The sequence below is a fragment of the Crocodylus porosus genome, unplaced genomic scaffold (assembly GCF_001723895.1).
Source record: "Crocodylus porosus isolate Cpor-Errol unplaced genomic scaffold, CroPor_comp1, whole genome shotgun sequence".
NCBI classification, from domain to species: domain Eukaryota; kingdom Metazoa; phylum Chordata; order Crocodylia; family Crocodylidae; genus Crocodylus; species Crocodylus porosus.
In genome coordinates, this window is record NW_017728927.1 from 11,753,031 (window position 1) to 11,775,558 (window position 22,528).

General features: G+C 45.1%; 1 protein-coding gene across 3 annotated transcripts in view; it reads right to left on the reverse strand.

Annotated features, from left to right (window-relative positions):
- The window catches only part of SDK1 (sidekick cell adhesion molecule 1), a 667,914-nt gene that overhangs the window by 140,021 nt on the left and 505,365 nt on the right, over positions 1 to 22,528 (reverse strand). For all 3 annotated transcript variants that reach the window (XM_019542017.1, XM_019542016.1, XM_019542015.1), the window contains exons 14-17: positions 19,174 to 19,310; positions 10,932 to 11,079; positions 9,879 to 10,019; positions 4,385 to 4,566 (exon numbers count right to left, since the gene is read on the reverse strand). In XM_019542017.1, the coding sequence (XP_019397562.1) occupies positions 4,385 to 4,566; positions 9,879 to 10,019; positions 10,932 to 11,079; positions 19,174 to 19,310 (608 nt within the window). The remainder of the gene's footprint in view (positions 1 to 4,384; positions 4,567 to 9,878; positions 10,020 to 10,931; positions 11,080 to 19,173; positions 19,311 to 22,528) is intronic.

Below are 22,528 nucleotides of genomic sequence, written 5' to 3' on the forward strand. Positions count from 1 at the left end.
TCCCCCATGACTACCACATCCTTAGCCTTCACTACCTCTGTGAGCTGACCCAAGAAATCCTGGTCAAGCTCCTCTCCCTGGTTGGGAGGTCTGTAGTAGACTTCTACCGTTAAGTCTCTTTCCCCTCGACTGCCTTGTACCTTCAAGGAGTGAGTCCTAATCCTGCCCACAGCTGGCCAGTCCCCTTCGTTTTCCTGTATACCTTGGTAGGTACAAAGAGAGACCAGCCCCTGCTAGAAAAGGACTGGAGTCATGGCCCATAAAGGAGAGCAAGGCTCCTTGCTCCCTCCTATCTTGGGAACTCATGGAGCAGGTGCATACCATTTAGCCCTAACATAGGCGACTGGTGCCTCCTGAGTCTGGGGGTGCACCAGTAGGGCACAACTGAGGGGGGAGGTCCCTTGGAGGGGGAAAGTGGCAGGGGGTCCACTGTCGACACTTCCACTGCTGGTGGAGCCAATTTCAGGGGGGGCACTAGCACCCTACTAGCCAGAGCACTTGCTGTCAGTGGGGCACCAGCGCTCTCGGGGGGGCACATGCCCCCTTGTGTCCCCCCATGCAACGCCTATGAGCCCCAAGCAACTGTTTGTACTACACAGGCTCCCCTCAAAGGGAAGACGGTCTGCAGGTCCCCTCCTCTCTATTTAGGTATCTAAGCCTCAGGGGAAATAAGGAGAAATCTACTTTTTATAGATCTACTTCTCAAACAACACAGAACATAGTGCTTGTTGGGGAGAGTCCTGATCCAAGGGCAGCAGCTGCATTCCTTCCTCAGGATTATTTTCTAATTACAGAAGGAAACCCTGCTGGCAAATACTCAGTCAACTGGGACAGATTTCCTCACGCTCCTCAGCTGTAGGCCTATAGCATCTCTGTGACTCGCTGAGTACTGTTGAGGGGAAATCCCTGCAGACCTGGTTGAGCACACTTGTATTGCCCTTATCCTCCTCCCCATCATGCCACCAAGACTCACTAATTTGGTGGTTGCTAGCTCTCGCATGCTCAGGAAACACCACTCACTCAACTGCTCCTAGCCTTTATGAACGACACAGAGGCATCCAAGTCAGCTTCTCAGAGCAAAGAGCTAGGCTAGAAGTGGGGTCAGCAATACAGGTTTCTGTCTTCAGGGCTTCAGACAGATGCTAAAATTACAACAGTTATCCTGTGGACAAATTCTGTGGTTTCACAGCTGGGTTGAGAGACAGATTTAGATCTGAAGTTGTGACTTCTAAGGAAGGATGAAAAAACATCACAAGCTATGAAGAGTGGGAGAAGAAAGCGATGACCTCTTAAGCCAGGCACAGACATTATGCTTTCACTGGTATAAGGGATCAAAAACTGGTCTATACCTGTAACACAGCTGAAACTCAGCACACACTGATTTTCAGATGGGACTAAGATTTCCCCCTGCCACCGAAGGGTTTCAGTTTCTAGGCTCGGAAGGGACCTGAACAGATCATCAAGTCCAACCTCCGTGAATGCGTGTTGTGTTCGCTACCGACCTAAACCACAAAAACTGCATAACATAAAACTGCATAAAACAAACTGATTCCACCTTGAGCTTTTTGAATGTCTGTAGCTAGCCTTAGTATATGAGTTGTCTGAGCATAAATGAAGCAGCATTTAATTTGGGGAGGAGCTGTCAAAGACAGAACGCCTCCAACATATAGAAAGTTTAGAAGATCCAAGTGGCAGCAGCAGACTGAAGAGTGGTTCTCTTTCTTTCTCTCCTGAACTAAACACAGAAAGGGGAAAAATGTGGTCGCAATCTAGTGGGGAAAGGAAATATCACCACCACCCAAACAGCTCTGTGCGGTTCATAAAGAAACACTCTTTTGTGCAGGGGCACTGGCAGCCCCCAGCTCTTCATACACTGAGCAAAGGTCCTGGAGGACATTCTGTTCAAATGAGCAAAAGTTACTCTAAGCAGGAAGCAGGCACGAGCCCCTGTAAAAGGTAACATCAAAGTAAAGAACAGCTGGAGAAGGTCTGATGAAGAAAGGAGTATATATAGACATACCATCAAAGGATTATGCTGAATACCGCTCTGCAAAAGGCCTTTAAGGTTTAGCAACAGGCAAGCCCTCTGCCCTCTGTAGCAGGATGTTCAGTACCTTGCCAATAAGTTTCTCAAAGAACTTAATTGACATTATATAGCTCAGCTGCTGGGTACGCTCCAGTTGGAGGTATTTTACAGGCTTGGTCATGAGTTATTTTGAAAACGCTGTAGACAGCTTTCAGTAAGTCCTTGGGCCACCGCTGCTAAATGCCAAAAAGACTAATTAGAATCTGATCAGATGGCTTCATGGGTAAAAGCACAGGTCATACAAACAATGGAGGTTCACTGGGATGGAAGGTGGAGGGGAAATCAATGTCAATGTGCTGATCCACTCCCAGCACTCATTTCCTGCCAAGGTTTTTGATTGCCTGGCATATCCAATTAATGTCAGCTATTTTAGGTACCTTTTCATCCACAGAAAACAACTTTTGGACAGCACAGCTAAAATCTCCTTGTGTATGTGTGCAGGTGTGTGTGTACAGGCAGGAGGGGACTGGGAGAACAAGCTGCATCGGTGGCATCTTCGGCATCTGCTCTAGTTCACTTGATCTTAGCTACAAGACAGAGAAGCAATTCCCGTATTAAAACTCTATGATGGTCAGTAAGACCATTTCCACCTATGCTCTGCCTTAAATCCTAGCCTCCTGCTCTTTTGTTTTAGATGGATTCTACAGCCAGGAACAGACAAGCAGCATGTTCCTACACATCCTCCAACAAATTAAGGCATGTAGCATGGGGCAATGGTACGTGACATATGGAAAACCAATACTGAACCCAGCTTCAATTTAGATTGGAGCTGAGCAGCTTCCTTCCTGTTCAAATGTAAAAAAGGCTTCAAACACTTTTTAGAGTAGGCTGAATGCCTGAGGCCTTCCATACAAACCTCACCAAGGCATACCCTGAGGGATGACAAAGTCCATCATGTAGCTATTCTACTAGTTACCAAATCCTGATATGAAATGAAGGAAAATGTCTAGTTTTTCATCTGGGTGTTTATCTTGCTGGAATCCTATGATCCCTGCTGACTTCCTGCCCCTGGGGCAGGGGGCTGGACTCGACGATCTTCCGGGGTCCCTTCCAGCCCTGATGTCTATGAATCTATGTTTAACCATATCTAGTAGACAGGAATTACACAAAGATGAACAAGTTACTATAGATTAAACACTTCCGCTGCATCCTAAACACTCCTACGAGTTAATCTGAATGCAAGACTGACTCTGCTTAATTTATAACAGGAGGTATATCCTTATAAATGACAAGAGATAGCCAATCAATACAGTCTAATAATAATGGTGTGTACTGCCTAGGGACATCAGTCACTGGCGAGGTTAAAGAGAAGGTGTTGGAAGTCAGAAACCTGACCTTAGCAGACGGAGGGTTAAGGTGTTGCGATAACTCAGAAATGTCCAAATAAACAAGGAACATGCAAACCAATACCTAAAAGAAATTTCAAATTCTGAATGCAAGCCAATTCTCTGCAGAGGTGTGGACTTCGATGAGATATGCCATATTAAGTCCACCTAGTAGCAATCAACATTACAGTATACATTACTAGCTCTGTCAGATGTGTTTTCTAAAAGGATCAGATGATAGCTAGACTCTCTACCTTGCAAGACTGGATTCTCTGAGATATCACCTGGGCAGTTCCCTTGATCTTTAACTGTCTTGGTAAACTGCGGTGGCACTTGGATTATCTTTTCTAAGAAGTCCTGCTACAACGTGAACTGTATTTAATCACGGAACAGTGTACTCCTACCAACAAGTAGCAAAGTATTTCACACACTTCACAGATAAAGAACTAACTGATGTACTGTAAAATGGTAAGGGTTTTTTTTTGTTTTTTTTTTTTTTTTAGATAGTTTAGTTGTTTTATGACCTGTAAAACAGAGATCACAACGCTGTCTAATGCTTGGCATTAAGCATTATCCTGCGATTCTGGAAATGAGAAGAAACTCCGAGGGCCTGCTTTGCAATGTGCTGCAGCTTTTTTAATACCAATTTGACAGGGTAAATATGCCTTACAGAGGGTACAAATGTAATTAAAAATCCTTTTGTTATAGAAGTACTAATACGCTCTTTAGAGCACCTGAACATTGCCAGAGAGGTATAAAGGAGCCCTAACGTCACTGAGAATTAGGAGCTGTGATTTCTCTCTGCTCTGGGTAAATGTTTAGATCCCATTTAAAGTTCTCCTTTAAAATCCTCGGTCTCTTGAGAACCTGTTTACCTATATATAGGTAAACACACCACAAATCCTCCCGCTGTTTGTTCACTCTTTCAAAAAAACCAGTGGCTACAAAGGATTTGTAGTTCCAATTTGCTCACCTCCTTGTAAAGTGTACTCCGTCACCGCTCGGCTGAATGCTCCCAACCCGGCTCCATTATAAGATGCCACCTGGATTTCATACTGAGTCCAGATGATCAGGTCTTTCACCAAACAGTAGTTAATCTCTGCACTGGTGATGTTCTTATACTGGTACTCCCCAGGGAGGCCTGCCAAGCGATACCTACACACAGGAAGAAAAATTCATTGCAGTCAATTAAATGGCATCAATTATAGCAAATGCACCGACTAGCAAAACAACTTCCTCCGTGAAGAGGCAATATCCAAACTTTTATTGCAGAATTATACAACGGATGATAAAAAAAAATCATCAAAAACAACCAACTCACTCCTGATAAGACCCTATCCTTCTTGACTGCTACGGTATTTATAATCTGATCTCACTGAGATTACATGCTCAGGGCTAAACAAAACTGGTACTTTATCCTGTTTTATGGTCGTAGAAAAATTACAGCTTTTTAAATGTGGCTTGTCTAGTAAAAGCGGTGATTTAGTGCAAAAAATATCCCTGACGTGATTTTTATCAGGGTGCTGCTGCAAATCAGTTTGAGAAATGCTTTCTCTCACAGCTCCTGAAACCTGAAAAGGGAGAGCTCAGTGGTGTTAAGACCTTCTGGTGTCAGGGATTACCAAGCTCCGGCCTTCACCAGGGCCTTCCACTTGCACAGCATGATTATAACAAGGACAGAAATAGGGGCTGCTTTGGGACCAAAGGTAATGTTAGGAATGGGAATGAGACAAAGGGCTGTTTGGTGATGAAACAAATTTGCAAATAAGGGTTAGCTGCAAATATTCGGCTGAAGAGCTGTGGAATGGAAGAATTCAATCCGTGGTTCCCCTGCTGAAGTGGTGGTATGGAAATTGGACTCCCTTTGCGGTGTGTACCTTCACACTCCGGCGAATGACTGAGAGGGAATAATTATTACAGAAAACAACCAGCCCTTGGAAATTTGAGAATTTGGAGCAAGCCAGTTTGCTTTTTCCCCTTCAGGATACAAGCTGTACAGTAGATGCTTACAATATGGTAATCAACATATCAGAAATATGTCGCCCAAATAGCAGGCTGACTTGCAAATGAGACATTACCGTTCTGTGAAAAGACAAATATGGAAACATTTGGATTCTTATTCATCACATTATTTTTATGCTGTTTTATTTACCCCTTGCTTGAAAATAACCAATTAAGGCTTGGTGATATGAGAAAGGTTCACTGATTCGCCTTGCAGCACAATTTTAAATGGTTTCACGTTAAGCCAGAGCCACTTCTCTATGCATACGAGACCTGGTTCCAACACAGATTTTGGAATAGATGCTTCCTTTAGAGACCTCCAGCGTGGCTCCCGGTCACTGCCTGCATCAGAAACCAGTGCGACTTTCTGCTTTGCATTGCAACACATTGCAGCATGGTTGCAGGCCCGCGTGTGAAATGTGAACACAAAATCATGACACACACAGCAAAGCCGTGTGAATTTCTCTTCGGATTATAGTGCGTCTCTCTGCCTCCCTTTTAATGTAATACTGGCCTTTCTCTTCCTTGCTGAGTCTTGGCAATGTCAGCTCTTTGCATAGCACTCCCCGTTTTGTCCCACACGTGTAAGACAAGGCTTGGACTGCTCCCGTGATCTAATCTATTGTGCTCTTAGCATGACACTCCTCTAAACACAACACCGCTGGTGAGAAAAAGGGCAGAGGAAGAAGGCCAATTCAGAAATGTCATGTCCTCCTGATTTATTCTCACCATATACTTTGATGCATACTGTATATGACTTGTGCGGCGTACCTTCACTTCTCTGAGGGGGCATTTTCTCAGTTTAATATATCGTCTATGCTGGGATTCTCTGTTGCACCGATAGGGTGACAGGTGGAATATTATACTGGACATTTCCTATCTCAAAAGCCACCCCAAACACAGAACTGTTGTACCCTAACTCCACTGCAACTAAAATTCCTGTAACTCGCGCGTTTTGATTCCCAAGCAAATGTTGGATGGGAAAGATTTATTTTTATTGGATAATTTTAAATTCCTCTTGAACAGATGGTTTGTTTCTCCACTCAGGAGCCCATATAAAATATTTAAGCAAGGAAAAATGTTTGAAAATTGAGGACAATGGACAAGATAACTTTCTAGTAATTTTCAAAGTGTTGTTACACAGGAGATGGTGATCAACAAAGCTAATTTTCCATGAGCTGCAGAAGGAAATGTGTACATTAAACATCACTGAAAATGTTATAAGGAGACAGTAAGATAACAGAACAGGCGGCTTAAGGGTAAGAAGGTATAGAACTGCAATCTCTCACAGCATTTATGGCCAGACTGGGTACAAATCTATAATGGGTGGTTTAAGAACAAAGAAATCAATCCTGGGTATCTACATGTGCATTTATACTGGCTTAAATTTACTGTGCAGTAAGTTATTGCGCAGTAAATGGGAATAGGCCAGCATCTACATGTGTGGGCATTAAGGCACATCTGTGTTGTGTGTGGACTGACTCGGGACTAAAGTTAGTCCCAAGCCAGTCCACACACACAGTGCGACTGTGCAGTAAGATGTCCAAATGTGCGTTAGCGTGCAGTAATTAATTGGGTGTAAATTTGATACCCACATGATGCAGGTATCAAATTTACGCTCAAGGCAGCGTAAGTTGCCATATTTACTGTGCAGTATGGGCGCGCATGTGTAGATGTGCCCCCCCTGTGAAGAAACAAAGGAATGGACTGGCGGAGCCATTAGAAGTCGCATTGATCCCAATTGTTCCGCAGCAGTTGTTTTCGAACTTCCTTGAGTCATGGAACCGTTTCGGATCACTTTTTCTGCCACACAACCCCTACCCCATCCTAAAGACTGATGTGGAGCCAGACAACCCAGACTGGCAATGGCAGCACACCACCTCCCAGCCTCCTCCACCGTTACCCTCAGTCTCTCCATGGAACCCCGGACGGCCTATTGCAGAGCCAGCACAGCTGGAAAACCACTGCTGTACAGGGTATCAGCACCTTCCAAACCTGTACTGTAGATCGTTATACATTATTGTGGATTGTGACTCATGGGTGCAAATCATTCCGGGGCAAGCCCATCAGTAGGGCCTGGTTTAAACTGCAGGGCAGCTCGTGAATATTGTGGCCCGATTGTGGTGGGGGCCACCATTCTTGCACCCAGATCATGGCGCCACCTTCCCCCCCCTATCGGCTGAGGCGGCAGGCTTAGGGCTTGGTTTAATTGCAGCAGCGGAGGCTGCCCGCTGGGGAATGCTTTCCTAGCTTGCAGCAGCCACCTTATTCCAACAAAATGGCACAATATGGCTGCTTGCTGGGAAACTCCCCAGAAAGTGGCCACACTGTGGCATTTTGTAGCAAATCACATTTTTTCATGAAAATCACTTCATGTTGCAATTTAAACCAGGCCCTACCTAGCAGGGTTCGTGCTCTCTCTGACCAGGTGGGTGGGTGGGTGAGCATGTGTGTCTGTGTGTGTAAAGGGTTGTGCCAAGGGTTAGGTGGGGGGAGGAGTGAGGAGCACCAGCAGATCCAGGGGGCTGTAGGGGGAGTGAGATTTTGGGGGTTTTATTGGAGAATTTGTGATTTTTTTTATTAGGGAAAACCAGGATCCCTGGTTATCAGCAAGAAAAGATGTAAAATTGGGGGAAAATTACTATAAAATGGCTGGAGGAGAGGGACTGGAAAGACACAGGTTTTACCAAATGAGGTATTTATTGTGTTTTCATTTCTTCATTTCTCTTAAAAATAAAAAAGATCATTTGGAAAACACGTCAGCGAGCTGTATAAACACCACAGCTGAACCATCTGTTATTGGGAATCTTCTCCCTGCCCCTGGGATGATGAGGTGAGTATCCACACTCACCAGCTTTCTTAACCTTTGGCTTATCCAGAAAACCTTCATCCAGTTCACTATCACCTGAGCAGACCTTCCAGTGCTAGGAAAGGCAGGAGCACTAGTGTAGACAGACCCGGGAATGTTTACCGCTATAATTTTTCGCGGGTGTAGAGGACACGACCATGGAAACACCAGCAGAACTGTGTATCCTGTCTCGCCTAAGGCTCCAACCGCTGCACGGAGTAATGCAGCACTACGCAGCTTCCTGCAACAATGGCTAGTTTAGACAAGGCCTTCTTGAGCAGAGCAAAGGCTACAGTTATCTTCTCTCTGTGCAAGGCAGCAACACTACCAAGTGGCAGACATATTCTGTAGATACATCAGAGGGATGGCAGCGAAATCTTAGAGAGACTCGGAGAGAAATGTGTTCTGAGGAGTCTCTTAGTCTCACCCTTTCTTAGGAAGCAACACATGGATAAGCAGAAAGATCGGACCAAACAGCTGGTTTTAAGTTAGCAGCTTGCAACTTTTCTTCGTTAATTATTATAGGCAGGTTGAAGAGAGCTTATTTATCTTACTGATTTCTAATCCGAAACCCAACCTGGCCAAGTTGACTCGATCTGTCACACCCTCCCTCTTTATTTTCTCTGGAAGAAAACTAGTTTACTGATGAAATTCCTATCCTTTGATGCAAATCATTGTTCATTGTTTCTTTGGTGTGATGTGTGTGAAGACTTGTCTACACAGGGAAATTACAGCACAGGAAGCGAGGGTATAAAATTACAGTACACTAGCTCCTTTGTATTGTCTCCTCATACAAACCCTTTCAGTGCCTAGCACTTCACTTTCAAAGTGGAGTAACCTGTTTTGCACTCACTGGCAAGGGATACAGGTTACACATGAACCAGTATAAGAGATGAGAAACCAGTTCAAGCTTGTAACACAACAGAAGTTCAGTGCACATACACCACTTTCCAAATGGCCAAACCTGTTTTAAGAGAAACCTGGATGGATGTAGCATCAGACTTACCTGATTTCGTTGAACTTCTACCCCAGATCCCCTCCAGACACACAAGTTAACTCACATTCCCCCCCAGCATCCCAGGGTGCTTTGCACCTCCCCTGCCAACTGCCCCAAGCAAGGTGGGCAGGTCAGCCTTGGCCCAAGCTGTCTGATCCAGCCAAACAGGGAGGCTTGATCTAGCCCCCCCACTGCAGCTTCTGGCCTGGGTCACCGCAGGCATGTGGCTGCATTTCCAGAATCAGAAGTGAATGTCTGTTCACTTGTTTATTGGTTCAATCTACGCAGCTTAGACTAACTTGCAAAGACTGAATCAATTCAGCCTCCAGCTTTTTGACTGTCTGTACTTAGCCACTGTGTACCTGGACAGTGTTTATATGGAGAATTTGTGCTGCAAATCCAGACACTAGCTTGCAGGCTACACAAATCCTAACTTTTAATTTCTCAACTTCTTGATCTTTTGTTTGTCTGTCAGACACCATGCACATCCGTAGCACCGGGCAAATAATTCCTTAACGCTCTTTTCTTTTTGGTTAGTCACACCGCTGAGATGCCAGACTCTCATCAACCCACATTTTTAGCTCCAGATTCTCTAGGCTAGGGAACAAGCTGGCTGCTCACCTTAGGATGTACCCATGGAGAACCCCATTGTGTTCGCTTTCAGGAGGAGGCTGCCACTGAACCATGATAGATTGATTGGTGCGGCCGCTGGCCACTATGTTTTTAGGAGGGGCGCTGGGGGGTTCTTCCGGGAGCATCAACCTAAAGACAAAAACAATGTGATGGGAAGTGGGCACTGAGATACAAAGACAGATAGCTTTTCTAGTTTAAGTATCCATTACATGTGAACCAGCTTTGTTTGCTAACATCTGATGACCAGAAAGAAATATAATGCTGATCAAACTGCTGAAGACATGCATGAGATAGTTACAACAAATCAACATAATAGAAAATCAGTTAAGCAAGCAACAAGAAAGACAGCTGAGGTAGCCTTATTCTGTCTGAATCACCCAGGCTGCCACATCTCTTTAAAAAGATTACAAGCCTGAATGAGTTAGAGCTCAGGTCCAGAATCTGTGACTCCATCCAAATTGTTTCCTTCAGCTCCCTCAATATTTTTCATATCAAACTCCTACATTTTGCAAAAGCCATTTAGAGTTCAGCTGCTCTGTAATTCAAGCTCACAGCAAGCTTTGGTTCACAGAGGAAGGGAGATGCCTTTGAAACTCAAATTGATGAAGCCATCCTTCTATGTCACATCTGGATGAATTCTAGAAGTGACACTGCAGTGACAGGGTGAGCGCGACGCCCATTCCACAGTTAACCACTGTAGTTTAGACAACTGAAAAAAAAAATGTTGGCCCTGTACGTACTCATTTCGTTGCCTTCTAAGGTCCTGTTCAATTGCTACTCGGGGAAGATAGCTTCATTTTGCCCCCTCTCCCTGTTGAATATACTTCTCCTGCTAATTGTCATTACAGCTAATTACTGCTCAACCTTGTTGAGCTTTTTATCCAGCCATGAGTGGCTGTCAAGTGCCCACGCACATCCCCACTGCGGCATTAAAGGAGCTTTCATTTAAACATCCTGAACAACTGAGAGATTTCTACGCCAAGTATTGAGCATTACTCCACAGGCAGGCCCTTTTTACCCCGGGATCTGTTTTTACTCTACCTGCTGGTCTCAGTGCTGTACTGGCCTTTTCCCACCTGGTTAACAGCACACACCCTAAACTGGTAGGTTCGGGCTGGAGTTAACCCACTCACAGTCACATCGGTCATCTTTGGATCCACGTTCGAGAGGTGCACCTTCCAGGGGGAGTCTGGTGGAGCAAAAGACATTTGGAAAACATTGAGGTACTTGTTAAAAAGCCCTGCAGAAATGAGACAGCATCTTGGCACTTCTTTCCGCAGAAAGACTTTGGGAAGAAGTTTCTGTCCAACAAAAGAAACCTTTCTGTCAACCCATAGAGGCACATTGCACATTTGTCTATTGGAAAGTGAGGCTGCACATGTCAGGGCGTAATAAATAAAAACTATATTCATTAACATTTTAATAAAAGAGGAAATGAGCACGATAAAGACAGATGGGCTGTGTATTTTGCAACCCATCTGTTTGGCAGTCCATTACAACACCACACCCATGAGTGGCTCTCGCTGACGGGCTGTAATGAAATTCGCAGCTAGCCTGGAATATCTTCCTGCTCAGCTTTCAAGCAGGTGTGGAAGAGTCATTCTCTGTCTGCCAAATCAGCTCTTTGCTTAAAAGATCTGGAAAAGCTACTGTTGTGGATTTGACCAGCCTGCAGATTTTTTTTTTTTTGCCTACAGAGGTAAGGCCTGGTATTCAGTCGAATCATTTCTTAGGATGTCTCCCTGGAATAAACAGCCTTGGCAGCAGTGTAAACCCCCTGCTGTCAGTTCACACACTTTGCACACGGAGCTCCTCTGCTGCCTGAATTACATTTTCATGTTTTCAGAGAGGTGAAAAATGAAACATGTTGGAAATTAAATATTCTGCCTTCTTTTCATCCTAGCATGGTGTCATATCTTCTCCCCACAGTCCTGACGGCGAGAGTCAAGGAAAGGTGACATTTGGCTGGTGGCGCAGCAAAGGAGCTATGGAAACGGCTGCTTTAAAGGCTCGCTCAGTTTTAACTAATACCAGCTGTTTTCATGTCCCACGCTCAAAGTTAAAACTGCCTCTGGAAAGGACTGAGGATTAGGGCCCCTAGCTTTTGGCAGCGTATCTGGGTACGTAGTTCAACAGAACAGCAAGGCACTTGGGCCTGACAGGTCACTTTGATGAAGCCACAGACAGCCTGAAAATGAAGCCGAGATGTCCCAGATGCTGAACGCTGCTGTCAAACTTCACACCAACATATAAATCACTAATTCAGTGCTTTGCTGGCAAATTCTTAAGCAAGTTTAAATCCTCCAAGGCACAATGCCAGTTGGGCCATAAAGGCTGCATCTTGTAATTATTCAATTCAAAATATATTTAGTCCAGCAAAAGCTTTCTGAGCAGTTTCTTAACAGGATCCTGGATGAAGTAAGCACTGAGTAGATGCTTGTAAAACAGTAACCTTTTCACGTGACGTTACTGGCAGCGGCTTTGACCACAAGCTCTCAATGACAACCTATGTCATGGGAATTTTCATCTTCTAGGTAACACAGAAAGTTTATCCACATTAACTACGGGAAGCCAGCGTCTTTCCTCTCCCCCCGCTCCTCTTTTGCACTATTCGATTTTTGTTGACTTTTAGTCAAAAAACTGCTCACCTCGCTACATCCAAGGTGCAAGATGAAAATGAATGGGGAGAAGGCGTTAAGGTCTGGCGGACGCAGTAGGTTGCTTGAGGCGGCTTAATCAAGAAAAGGGAAGACCAGACACTACCGAGAATGCCGAATGTCCTTAAACGAGCTAATCCGCCCTGGTCCATCTCCTGGAGCAAATCCGTTTAATTTGTTTACTGCGAGTGTAAACGGCACTTGAGAGTGCTTAACTCAAGCATCTCGATCTAGTGAACAGTTTGATTCAACAACAAGGCCTATTAATCTCCCCGGCACCTTGGGGCTCCGCTCTGTTTATATGCTGCATCTGTAGAATACTTTATTCTTTTTCCTCTCCTGGTGGAAGATAAAAGATCTGGCAGGAAGAGAGATTAAACTGAAAACTAATATAAACGAACCCTATTCATCTCCTGGGCACTCTGATTTGTAAAGAAAAGTGGTTTGGGGAGGATTTGCTTGCTCATGGAGCAGTGGATACAGCGAGTTTGCAGAGTATCTTTAAAATTTAAATGGCAATTCTTCTCTTGACAATCAATAAACCAAACACTTTGAAAAGCTGCTCTTCTATCTTAAAACACATACAAAGCCAGAATTGCAAAGGAGCTTGTTTCACCGTGAAGAAGGGCAATTCAGACATAAAAAAATGTTCCATAAAAATTTCAATACCCACTTCCCTTTTCCCCAGGGATTATTGTCACTCTTCTGCCATAGAAAGCTAGGAGGAGTCACATGGTGACAAAAGACTTGCCAGGTCAAACTATTAAATCAACCTCCATTATACTGAACAGCCAGCGCTAATCTCATTTAACTTAAGCTGCCCAGAACATACTTGGAGCGCTGCTTGCTCCCTCTGCCCCTGTAATTGCTGTTGGCTGTAAAATTTTCACTTGTAGTTGTCAGGTCCCCTCCAATGTGCTGGCTATTTGTTAATTATGCTGCTTTTCCCCTCCCTATGTTACACTGCTTGAGACTAAGAAAGTGAAGAACAGCTCTATATTTTGCTGTTTCAATTTCTGGTTTCGGGACCTAATTTGTGCACGTCAAAGGATTTCTGTTCTGGATGCGCTTGCGGCAGGTGATCACTGAGAGGTGCTTCTTCTTTGAGAGGTATTCTAAATCTGCTTCCCATTCTTACCAGGTATCTACTGAGCTGAAATACCTCCCAAACACAAAACTGAAATCCTGTACCTCTCTGCTTTTAGATACAGGACTATTGCTCAGGTGTCTGTTTATTTTAATGAAATGTTTACACAAAATGTGGGGTCGGGAAGTGCAAGCCCCCGCTACTGTATGCAACCACATCACGTTATCCTGATCGCAGACTCCATCTTAATTACTTAGCATCTTTGACTCCGTTACTCCTTTTGGAAGGTGGTTCTCTAACCTCGCTGCCCCAACAGTAAGAAATCCTCTTATAATTTCCAGCTTAAATTAATTCATGGTCAGTTTTTACTTAAGTCTTCTTGCGCTAACATTGGCTCCGTAGCCTAAATTGCTCTCCTTCCTCCTTGAGACAACGGTCATATCCCTGTCCAGCCTTCAATTTGGTACATTGAACAGGCCAAACTCTCCAAGCTCTTGTACAGTATGGGCTATTGGAAGGTGCTGAGTTTTCTCTTGGCCCCCAAACATACCTCTGTTACAATAATTTCAAACTGTGAACTATTCAAATGAGGACTGAACCACTCAGTGGGACTCCATTATTCTGATCTGATTTCAGAGAACTGCTTGGTTTAAGACCATTCAAACCAACAGCATCCTTGGAGAATGTCTTATGTGAATACGAGTTGGTTTTCAACAACAGCTATGGAGGCATACATGTTTAAACCTCAATCTTGCAAAGGCTAATGCACAACGCTTAATGGTAATCACCTAATTAATCCCACTGAGTTTAGTCAAACTACTCATGACTTAAAGTTAAGCATGCACATATGCTTTTGTAGGAACAGGGCTTTAATACAGACCTCCCTAGCACTTCACCTAGTGAATCTGAGTTATCCCCTTAGGTCTCAGGACTCCAGATATCCAAGAATGCAGCAGTCGTAACAGCAGCTTTCAGCTGAGCAGTGTTCAGCCGAGCGTTATAATGCACTTGTTACAACAGTTACCAATTAGCAATATGTTTTGATGAGCTCCAGAAACGTTCACACCTTCTCAATCAAGGAAATTGATCTCTTTGAAGGTCTTGCCACCACAAATTCTTACGCGCACCACAACAGCAGCTAAACACAAGCCATTCAGAAACGATGACAGCAATGCATACTGTTACCTGATGGTCAACAGGGATTCTCATCCTGGTATGTGTATAGAGGTGAATGCTTAATGATTGTGTTGCTGTATTTTATCAATCAAGGTGCATCTTCTTCCTCGTCTATTGCATCATGCCAAGTGCATAGACTTCATGATAAACTAGAGGTGCACCGATGCATCGGTCTGATATCAGATCGGCACCAATATAAAGAAAACTGACTGCATTGGAAATCAGCCTGATGTGGCTGATAATTTGGCCGATAAATGCCCGCGCGTGCATGGAGCTGCAGCGTGGCACACAGTCAGCGAGGAGCACAGTCCGGCAGCTCGGAGAGCTATGCGCAGCTGGTAATCCTCTTGTGGTGGGATGGGAGTGGGGAGGGACGGGGGGTGGAGATCAACACTGCCTGTGACGAGGAAGGGAGTGGGGCTGGGGCTGGGGCAGGCGCTGCCCAGAGCGGGTGGGTGGGGTGAATTCTCCTGCTGAGCGCATCGCAGGAGGCCATGGGAGGGAGGCGCGTACCCCATGGATCTGTGCGCGGCAGGGCAGGGCAGGCTGCAGCTGTGGGCTCGGGCTGGGGCTACGCCAGGCTCTTTCCGGGGAGGCAGAGGTGGGCTGCGCTCGGGACGGGCAGAGGCGATGCGATACGGGGGTATGGAGAAATTTGGGGTGGCTGCAGCCCCTCCCATAGCCCCCCACGTAGTGCTGCCACTGCTCACCCCGAGTGCAGCCCACCACTGCCCACCCTGAGCGTGGCCCCAACCCGCAGCTACATCCCACCCTGCACAGATGCAGGGGCACCCCCCGCCCCATGCTCTCCTGGGGTGCACACAGCAGCAGGAACTGCCCCCTCCCCCCCCCCACATCCCCTGGATGAGCTGCAGCTCCGTCCTACATCCCATCCTGCTCTGGTTGGGCAGTGCCTGCCCCAGCCACTGTCCCACTCCTTCCTTCACCATGGGGGGAGTTCATCTGGCCCCCCACATCCCTTCCCTTCCACCAAAAGACTTACCAGCTGGATGCTGGTGTATTGGAAATCGGATTGGTATCGGCCAATATGCCTCCTTAAAAAAATCGGTCGCTGGTATCGGCCCCCATAATCTCTATTGGTGTACCCCTATTATAAACATTAGAAGCCAGACTCTATTCCACCTATTGGACACATAATTGGACCTGAGTACCTAAGCCAGACTCTATTCCCCACTGTTCAAGTCCCTGAAAAATCAGTTAATGCACAAGGTGGGTGAGTAATCTTCCTCCTTGCTGCTTTTCTGCGACTCAGTCTAAAGGGTGAGACGACTGCATTTTACAGAAATTGATGCACAATGGAGCTGTGTGTAATATAATCGCACTGAGGCACCTAAGTCCACTTTGATGCCTAATTGGTAGACGAGAATCTGGCCCTCCATACATTTGTTAAGCAGAGTCAGGTACCTTGCAGGAATTCTTGTGTATGATCTGCTGCTGTCTTTCCCCTCAATTAAAATCAGCTTTTATCTCTCCTTACTAAAGTGATACCAATGGAAAGGGGCTTTAATTTTAATCCATGCCAGGTAGAATGATACACTTCTTTTCAATGCAGCTAGTAATTAGTGCCCTGAAATCTACGCTCATTATTTTGAGCCTTCTTTGGCTAGCTTTCAATAACAGATACCTTTATTATGTATTAACTGACTGTATGCATTCAAAAATATGTAATGGACGCTAAAGCTATTAGAAACTTATTCACTCTGCAGCAACCCACAGAAAAATTAAGAAAATAGGATACATCTTGGCAACTGCAACACTGCAAAAACAAACCCCACATATTTAAACTCTTTGCAAAAATCAAAAACAAAGTCTTCTGTGCATCCTTGGCAACCAAAAAAATAACGCAGAGCCTCACCAACTTTTGTCTACATAACAGCAATCTGGGATTAGAATGCTTAACATATTGTACGGCTGCTGACAGTAAAATAACGCCAAATACAAGCAAATGAGCTCACGGAGGGCATATGCAAAATCGTTGACAGTTTCTGTATCTGAAAAGACACCTGTGGCACAAAAAGAACTGGCAGCAAAAACCTGCAAAAAATGTTTTCCTGTGCAAAACAAGAGAGACTTAGACTACAAACATGTATGAGACAAAGCTATGTCAGCAGTGCAAGATCATATGTCAGTATTATTCAGAAACATCGCTGAGAAAAAATCGAAGAGACAATGCCCATAGTACCTCAAGTGGGAAATCTGTTGTTATTAACTAAGCCTGAACGATATACTTGTCTGATAAAGATAATTCTCAGAAACAGCAAATCCTCCCCTTCCCCCCCAAAAAGCTGGAAAATGTGAAGCTATGTAAAAACGAATATAAGAAACACAAATCAAACTCATTGCTGACATTGCTTGCAGGCTTGCTGGATCTGTGGGACAATGGAAAACAAGCAAGAACTCAGATTTCCCCGTCTCCTATGTACACAAGTGACTATGTAGCAAGGGGACATGAACGCAAGACAAATAAGGAGAAACTTAAAGACAAAACCTCAAAGCTGGGAGCAGCGGAGAATGTTCCCAGAAGGAACGACAATTCTCCCGGGGGCAGAGGGTGCTCAGTTCACAGTCAGTATGGCTTTTTGTTTGGTTGGTTTCTAGCAAACACACAGCTGAAGTATACACTTCTATGATCTGTGATAATGAGATTCTCTCGGTGGTAGATTACAGTGCCATCAGCTAAAAATTATTGGATCTCTCTCACAGTGTAGGAGAGTTCAGAGGATCCTGTGGTGTTTTGAAGGATCATTTGCATAATTTCTGTGGAGCTATTTCAGATTTTCACCGAGACTTTTATGGATTTTGCAGGGTGAACGATGGCATTTTCCAGCTGATAGTGCCCTTGACACCTCCAGACTGGAATAGCACAATGCATCCCTAGCTGTGGCTACACCTGAGGCTGACAAACTTCAGCTGGTAGAAATTAAGGCTTCTTATCATCTTACCAGTACCTCCTGCAGAGATCATATTGCTCCCATACTCCAGTGTCCTAAGGGCCCCTGCCTATATTGGCTAGGAATCAGCCTTCAAGAATCTTCTAATGAGCTACATCCATGACAATGGTCCTCTGAAGGACCTCAAAGCTTTATTGGGACTGGAGACCTGCGTTTTGCCGGGTGGATGTCAAAATCATCATTACAGGACCTTGAAACCTGAAGATCTTCATGTTCCAGCCTGCAAAGTGAAATCCTTAAAAGTGCTCTCAACATCAAACTCCCCAGGTGGCAAAATAGGTTTTATTCATTAAATAATCAGAAACTGTCACTGTGTAACCCAGAGGCTGGAAACCTAATGCTTCTGGGCTGAATCTGGCCTGTGGACCTGTTGTGTCTGGCCAATGGAGCTGAGGGTCTTTGGTGGCATTCAGTGGCAGGCGCTATGCCTGCCCCATGCCACAGCTGGGCAGTGGAGAAAAGTGGTAGTCAGGAGAAGTAGCAGTGATGGCAGCAGCCAGGCCCCAGTGCCAGCCCAGCTTAGACCTGAGCTGTGTCAATCTGGCCTGCAGCTGGAAAACATAACCAACTGCTGGTTTAACCTAAATGCAGGACTAATTTCCAGAGGGCAGGAAAAGGATGTGATTAGATCAGAATTGAAAAGATAACCAATTTCCAAACAGGGCAAAGAGGACTCTATGTGCCACACTGTTCAGTCAAACGCTAACGAGGCCCTGGGAGTACAGTCTTGAAACACTTGGCTGATTCTTAGCCGATTGGGAATGACTAGGTTTTCGATATATGAGGCTAGAGGCCATTAAAATTTTTGGCCACAAACCTTACTAACCTACTTAAAGGAAGGGTATTAAATAACAGCCAAGGGAAAGCAGAGGGTAATACATGAATCCTCATGAATATGAATGCATACGTGGTAGGAGTCTTGAAGGCTGAGCGCACATGCTCTTCTTACCAACCACGCTCAGGTGTTTTGGTGCACCATTAAAATAATGATTGATATTATCCAAGTGTCTGGAAGCACTCACTAAGTTGGGTCTCCATCATGCTAGGAGTGTTTTTAATAGATTGACAAGCCAGGCAAACAGAGGAAGAAATAAATGATGTCTGCCTCCATTTTACAGGTGGGAACTGAGGCACAGAAGACACAGAAGCCATGGACCATTTCACTAGCAGAGCTGGGATGTGCAGAAACCACCAGACCATGCCTCTTGCTCTCGTACTTTTGTAGTGTGATGGTAATCCAGACTAAAGCCCAGCTACTCCTACTCCCGGTCTCTCTCAGAATCGGAAAGTGGCCGTAGGATTTTGTCGATGGTGCTGGTGAAAGCTAAGCCTGGCGTGACGGTTGAATGATTGAGAACGCAAGAGTGGAAATGTGTTGTGGCTCTACTCACTGTTCTCAGACAGCTCCACCATGTAGTAGAGAATGGGGCTGTTTCCATCGAAGGGACGCACCCAGGAAAGCATCACGCTGCGGCTGTACGAGGCATTCAGCGCTGCCACGAGGTTCTGAGGAGGATGAGGGAGCTCGCTAAAAAAAAAAAAAGAAGAGAGAGAAAGAAAAATCCCACAAAAAATTAAACTGCTCCTTACCCAGCCAAAAGCTAACAGGAGGTTAGACATTCATATGTCATCAGACTTGTATAAAGATGTAAATGTACCAGAAGCCACTATAAAAATAAATAAAAAAAAATAACAAGAGATCTCCAAATTATTCCCAACTTTGTCTTGTTTCTAAAATATAATTTATACAGAGAGCCCCAAGGCTGACACGTTAACAGCTAATGAAACTGTTACTTAATGTGGAAAAATGCCAATTTTCAAACCGCATTTTTTTAAATTGAGACAACTTGGTCAGTAATTCTTTTTTACAACGATGTCATAATAACGGAACAACGGTAAAACATATAAACAGTATAACACATGGGAGCTATGATTTAACACAGAATTTTTCATACTTGGGCAAGCAGAAGACACCGACACTATCCATATAGAGTTACTAATCAAAATTACCATATGTATTCTTACGCTACAGAACAGCTTGATTTACTAGAGGATGCAAGCTTATCCTGTCATGGGTAGAATCTTTTCCTCATATAATAAGGATTTTTTGGGAGCGCCCAGGCAGAAAACATAGAGAAAATGCCTGCAGAAAACCCCATGGAAAAGCTAACTGAAATGTTAAAAAAAACAAACAAAACAGCAGCGCAATTAAAAAGTGTAATTTCTAAAAATAAATGTGATTTATGGAAAAATACTTCATTTGGATTCATTGGCTGAAATTGATGGAGGCTGCACAGTAGCGTGAGGAAATGAAATTGTGCTGCATTCATTAAATGCTTGTCTGAAAGACCTAGAAAAACAGCAAGAGGCCTCTAGCCATCAGGGCTGTGCGAAGCTTCAGGTGGTGATTCGATCTGGAGGAGATTTGGCCCGATTCGGTGGCCAAATCTCCCAAATTCGAATCGAATCAGGGGACTGATTAAAAGGTCCCATCGATTCGAAGCTCTCCAAATCTTCGGAAAAGATTTGGAGAGCATCGATGATTTGGGGAGCTGCAGCTGGACACGGAGCTGTTAAGTAGGGGGCAGGGGATGGGACCATGGGGCCAGGCATCCGCTCACCCTGACCCCTGCTCTCCCAGCCCCTCCCAGATCCCGGTGCTCTAAAAAAAAGCCCCACTCCCCAAGTGCTGCCGGGCAGGGGGGGATCGCACAGGCCTACTACCTATTATACCTCTCATGAGGGTCAAGATCTTTGAATCAGCAAAGGGGAGACCAAAAGGATGCTGGCTCTCACCCATTTGATTTCCTTCCTCCTGCACCCCATCACAGCACACTGCCAATTCTTCTCCAACCTCTGTTACTGCTGACCTGTGCTGGTCGGAGCAAAAAGCCGTAATTGTACTTGACATTCTTTAATTAAAAAATGCAGTCATTTCTTGTTGTAATTTATTAAGCTGCTGATTGCTTACAGCTATCTCAAACCCACAACTAACTCCTTAGCGGTTGCCCACAAACACAGGGACAATTCCAAGGCAGTTTCTGGCTTCAAATCAGGGGGGCGAAAAGCACGCCCTAACTTCTAGACTTCTTCAGGGAAGGAGAAGGTCATGTAGAAAACTGGGCAACAGATATACATAATCACAACCGTTATGAATGCTGTGGATGCCCGTATGTGTGTGCACATTTATGAGGGCCTACTTGCTATGGTGCTAATCAAAAGATGGCGTTACGAAAACCAAGCAGGAAAGGTAAGACGATGACACAGAGAAGAAGCAAAAGGAAAACTTCATAGAGGAACGGTCCCTGTGTGGCTCTACCCAAGCTAGAGCTATTTATTCTTCCCAAGACTAAGCCGAGGGTCAAAGGAGGAGACATGTGTCATTAAAGGTCCCTAGACCTAGAATAACAAGTGAGCTTGAGTGAGCACAGTCAGCCAAGGAAGGTCAGTGAGTGCAGCTGGGAGCCACCCTGGCTGACCAAATGTCAGCGGCTGAAGCAAACGGGATGCACCTTGCTCGCTAAGATGGATGGATGGAGACACCAAAGCCAAGGCACGTGCACTTAACAGGCCAGGGGGTTGGACTCGATGATCTATTAAGGTCCCTTTTGACCCTAATCATCTATGAAATCTTTGAAACAGGCCTGAGGAGGATACCAAGTGTATCCGACTAATAAATGTGGAAGTCTCTGTTGGCCAAAATCCATTTCTCAGTGTGGTGAACCTTTCCCCAAATAAATGAAACAGTTCAAAGAAGCAGCTTCTGTTTCACTATGTGTTGCTACCGCGCACAGGTTCCTAGGGGAATTTCTTCCAGGTGCCATTCCCGTGGCATCATAGTGGGCAAAGGGCTGGGGGAGGGAAGAAGGGAGGAGAGTATAACGTGGAAACCCAGTTAGAAAATGGTTGCAGCATGAGATCCCGTGCCAAGGACAAAAGGTTGCACAGAACTGCTGCTTGAAAGAGGTGCATTCGAGGGACTCAAAAACAGCTCTAGAAGGACAAGGTTAGCCAAAGACAGTGACAGCGGGCTTATTTAATTTTGATTTAAGCATCAAGCCCAGTAAAAGTCCTATCATATTCTCTCTCATTTCTCCATACTGGGAGTCCCGTGGTTCAGCGGTGGAATCCTTGTCTACCACCCCAGAGACCTGTGTTCGCTTCCCAGACACTTACACAACTGCAGCCGTGGAGGCACCAAACATCTGGACTCCGTCTATCTCAGTGGACTAAAGGGAGGATGGAAGGTCTGGGCAGCCTCCACTCCTCCTAGCCAGGCATATGCATCGATGGTCTGGGTGGCCCTCATGCATACACCATGATCCAGGAGGACTGACGGTTCCCACCTCTCCACACTGACTTGCGTGGAAAACGCATTTGTGATCCAGCCGGCAGAGGAACTTGCCGAAGAGAAAAGAATGAAAAGGCTTGTGACACTACTCTGAGTCATCCCAGGCAGCACTTCACTTATTGTGAGCCCCTGTGGGAAATGGTGCAAAGGTAAGGTTCGGCCCCAAGCCTCTTCCAGAAGAAGACATTTGTGCAGGGGATCACGTAGGAGGAACAGCTAAGAGGGAGCTTACAGCAATCTCATCCACAAATAACTGGAATACACAAGTACCTGAATGTATTAAGGAGGAGGTTGTCAGTATGTATATTCACTGGTTAATCCTATTCTCTTGTACATCTAGAGGGCTGCATTTAAGTTGCATTTGGGGATACAGGAAGTTATTCTGTTAGGGGGAA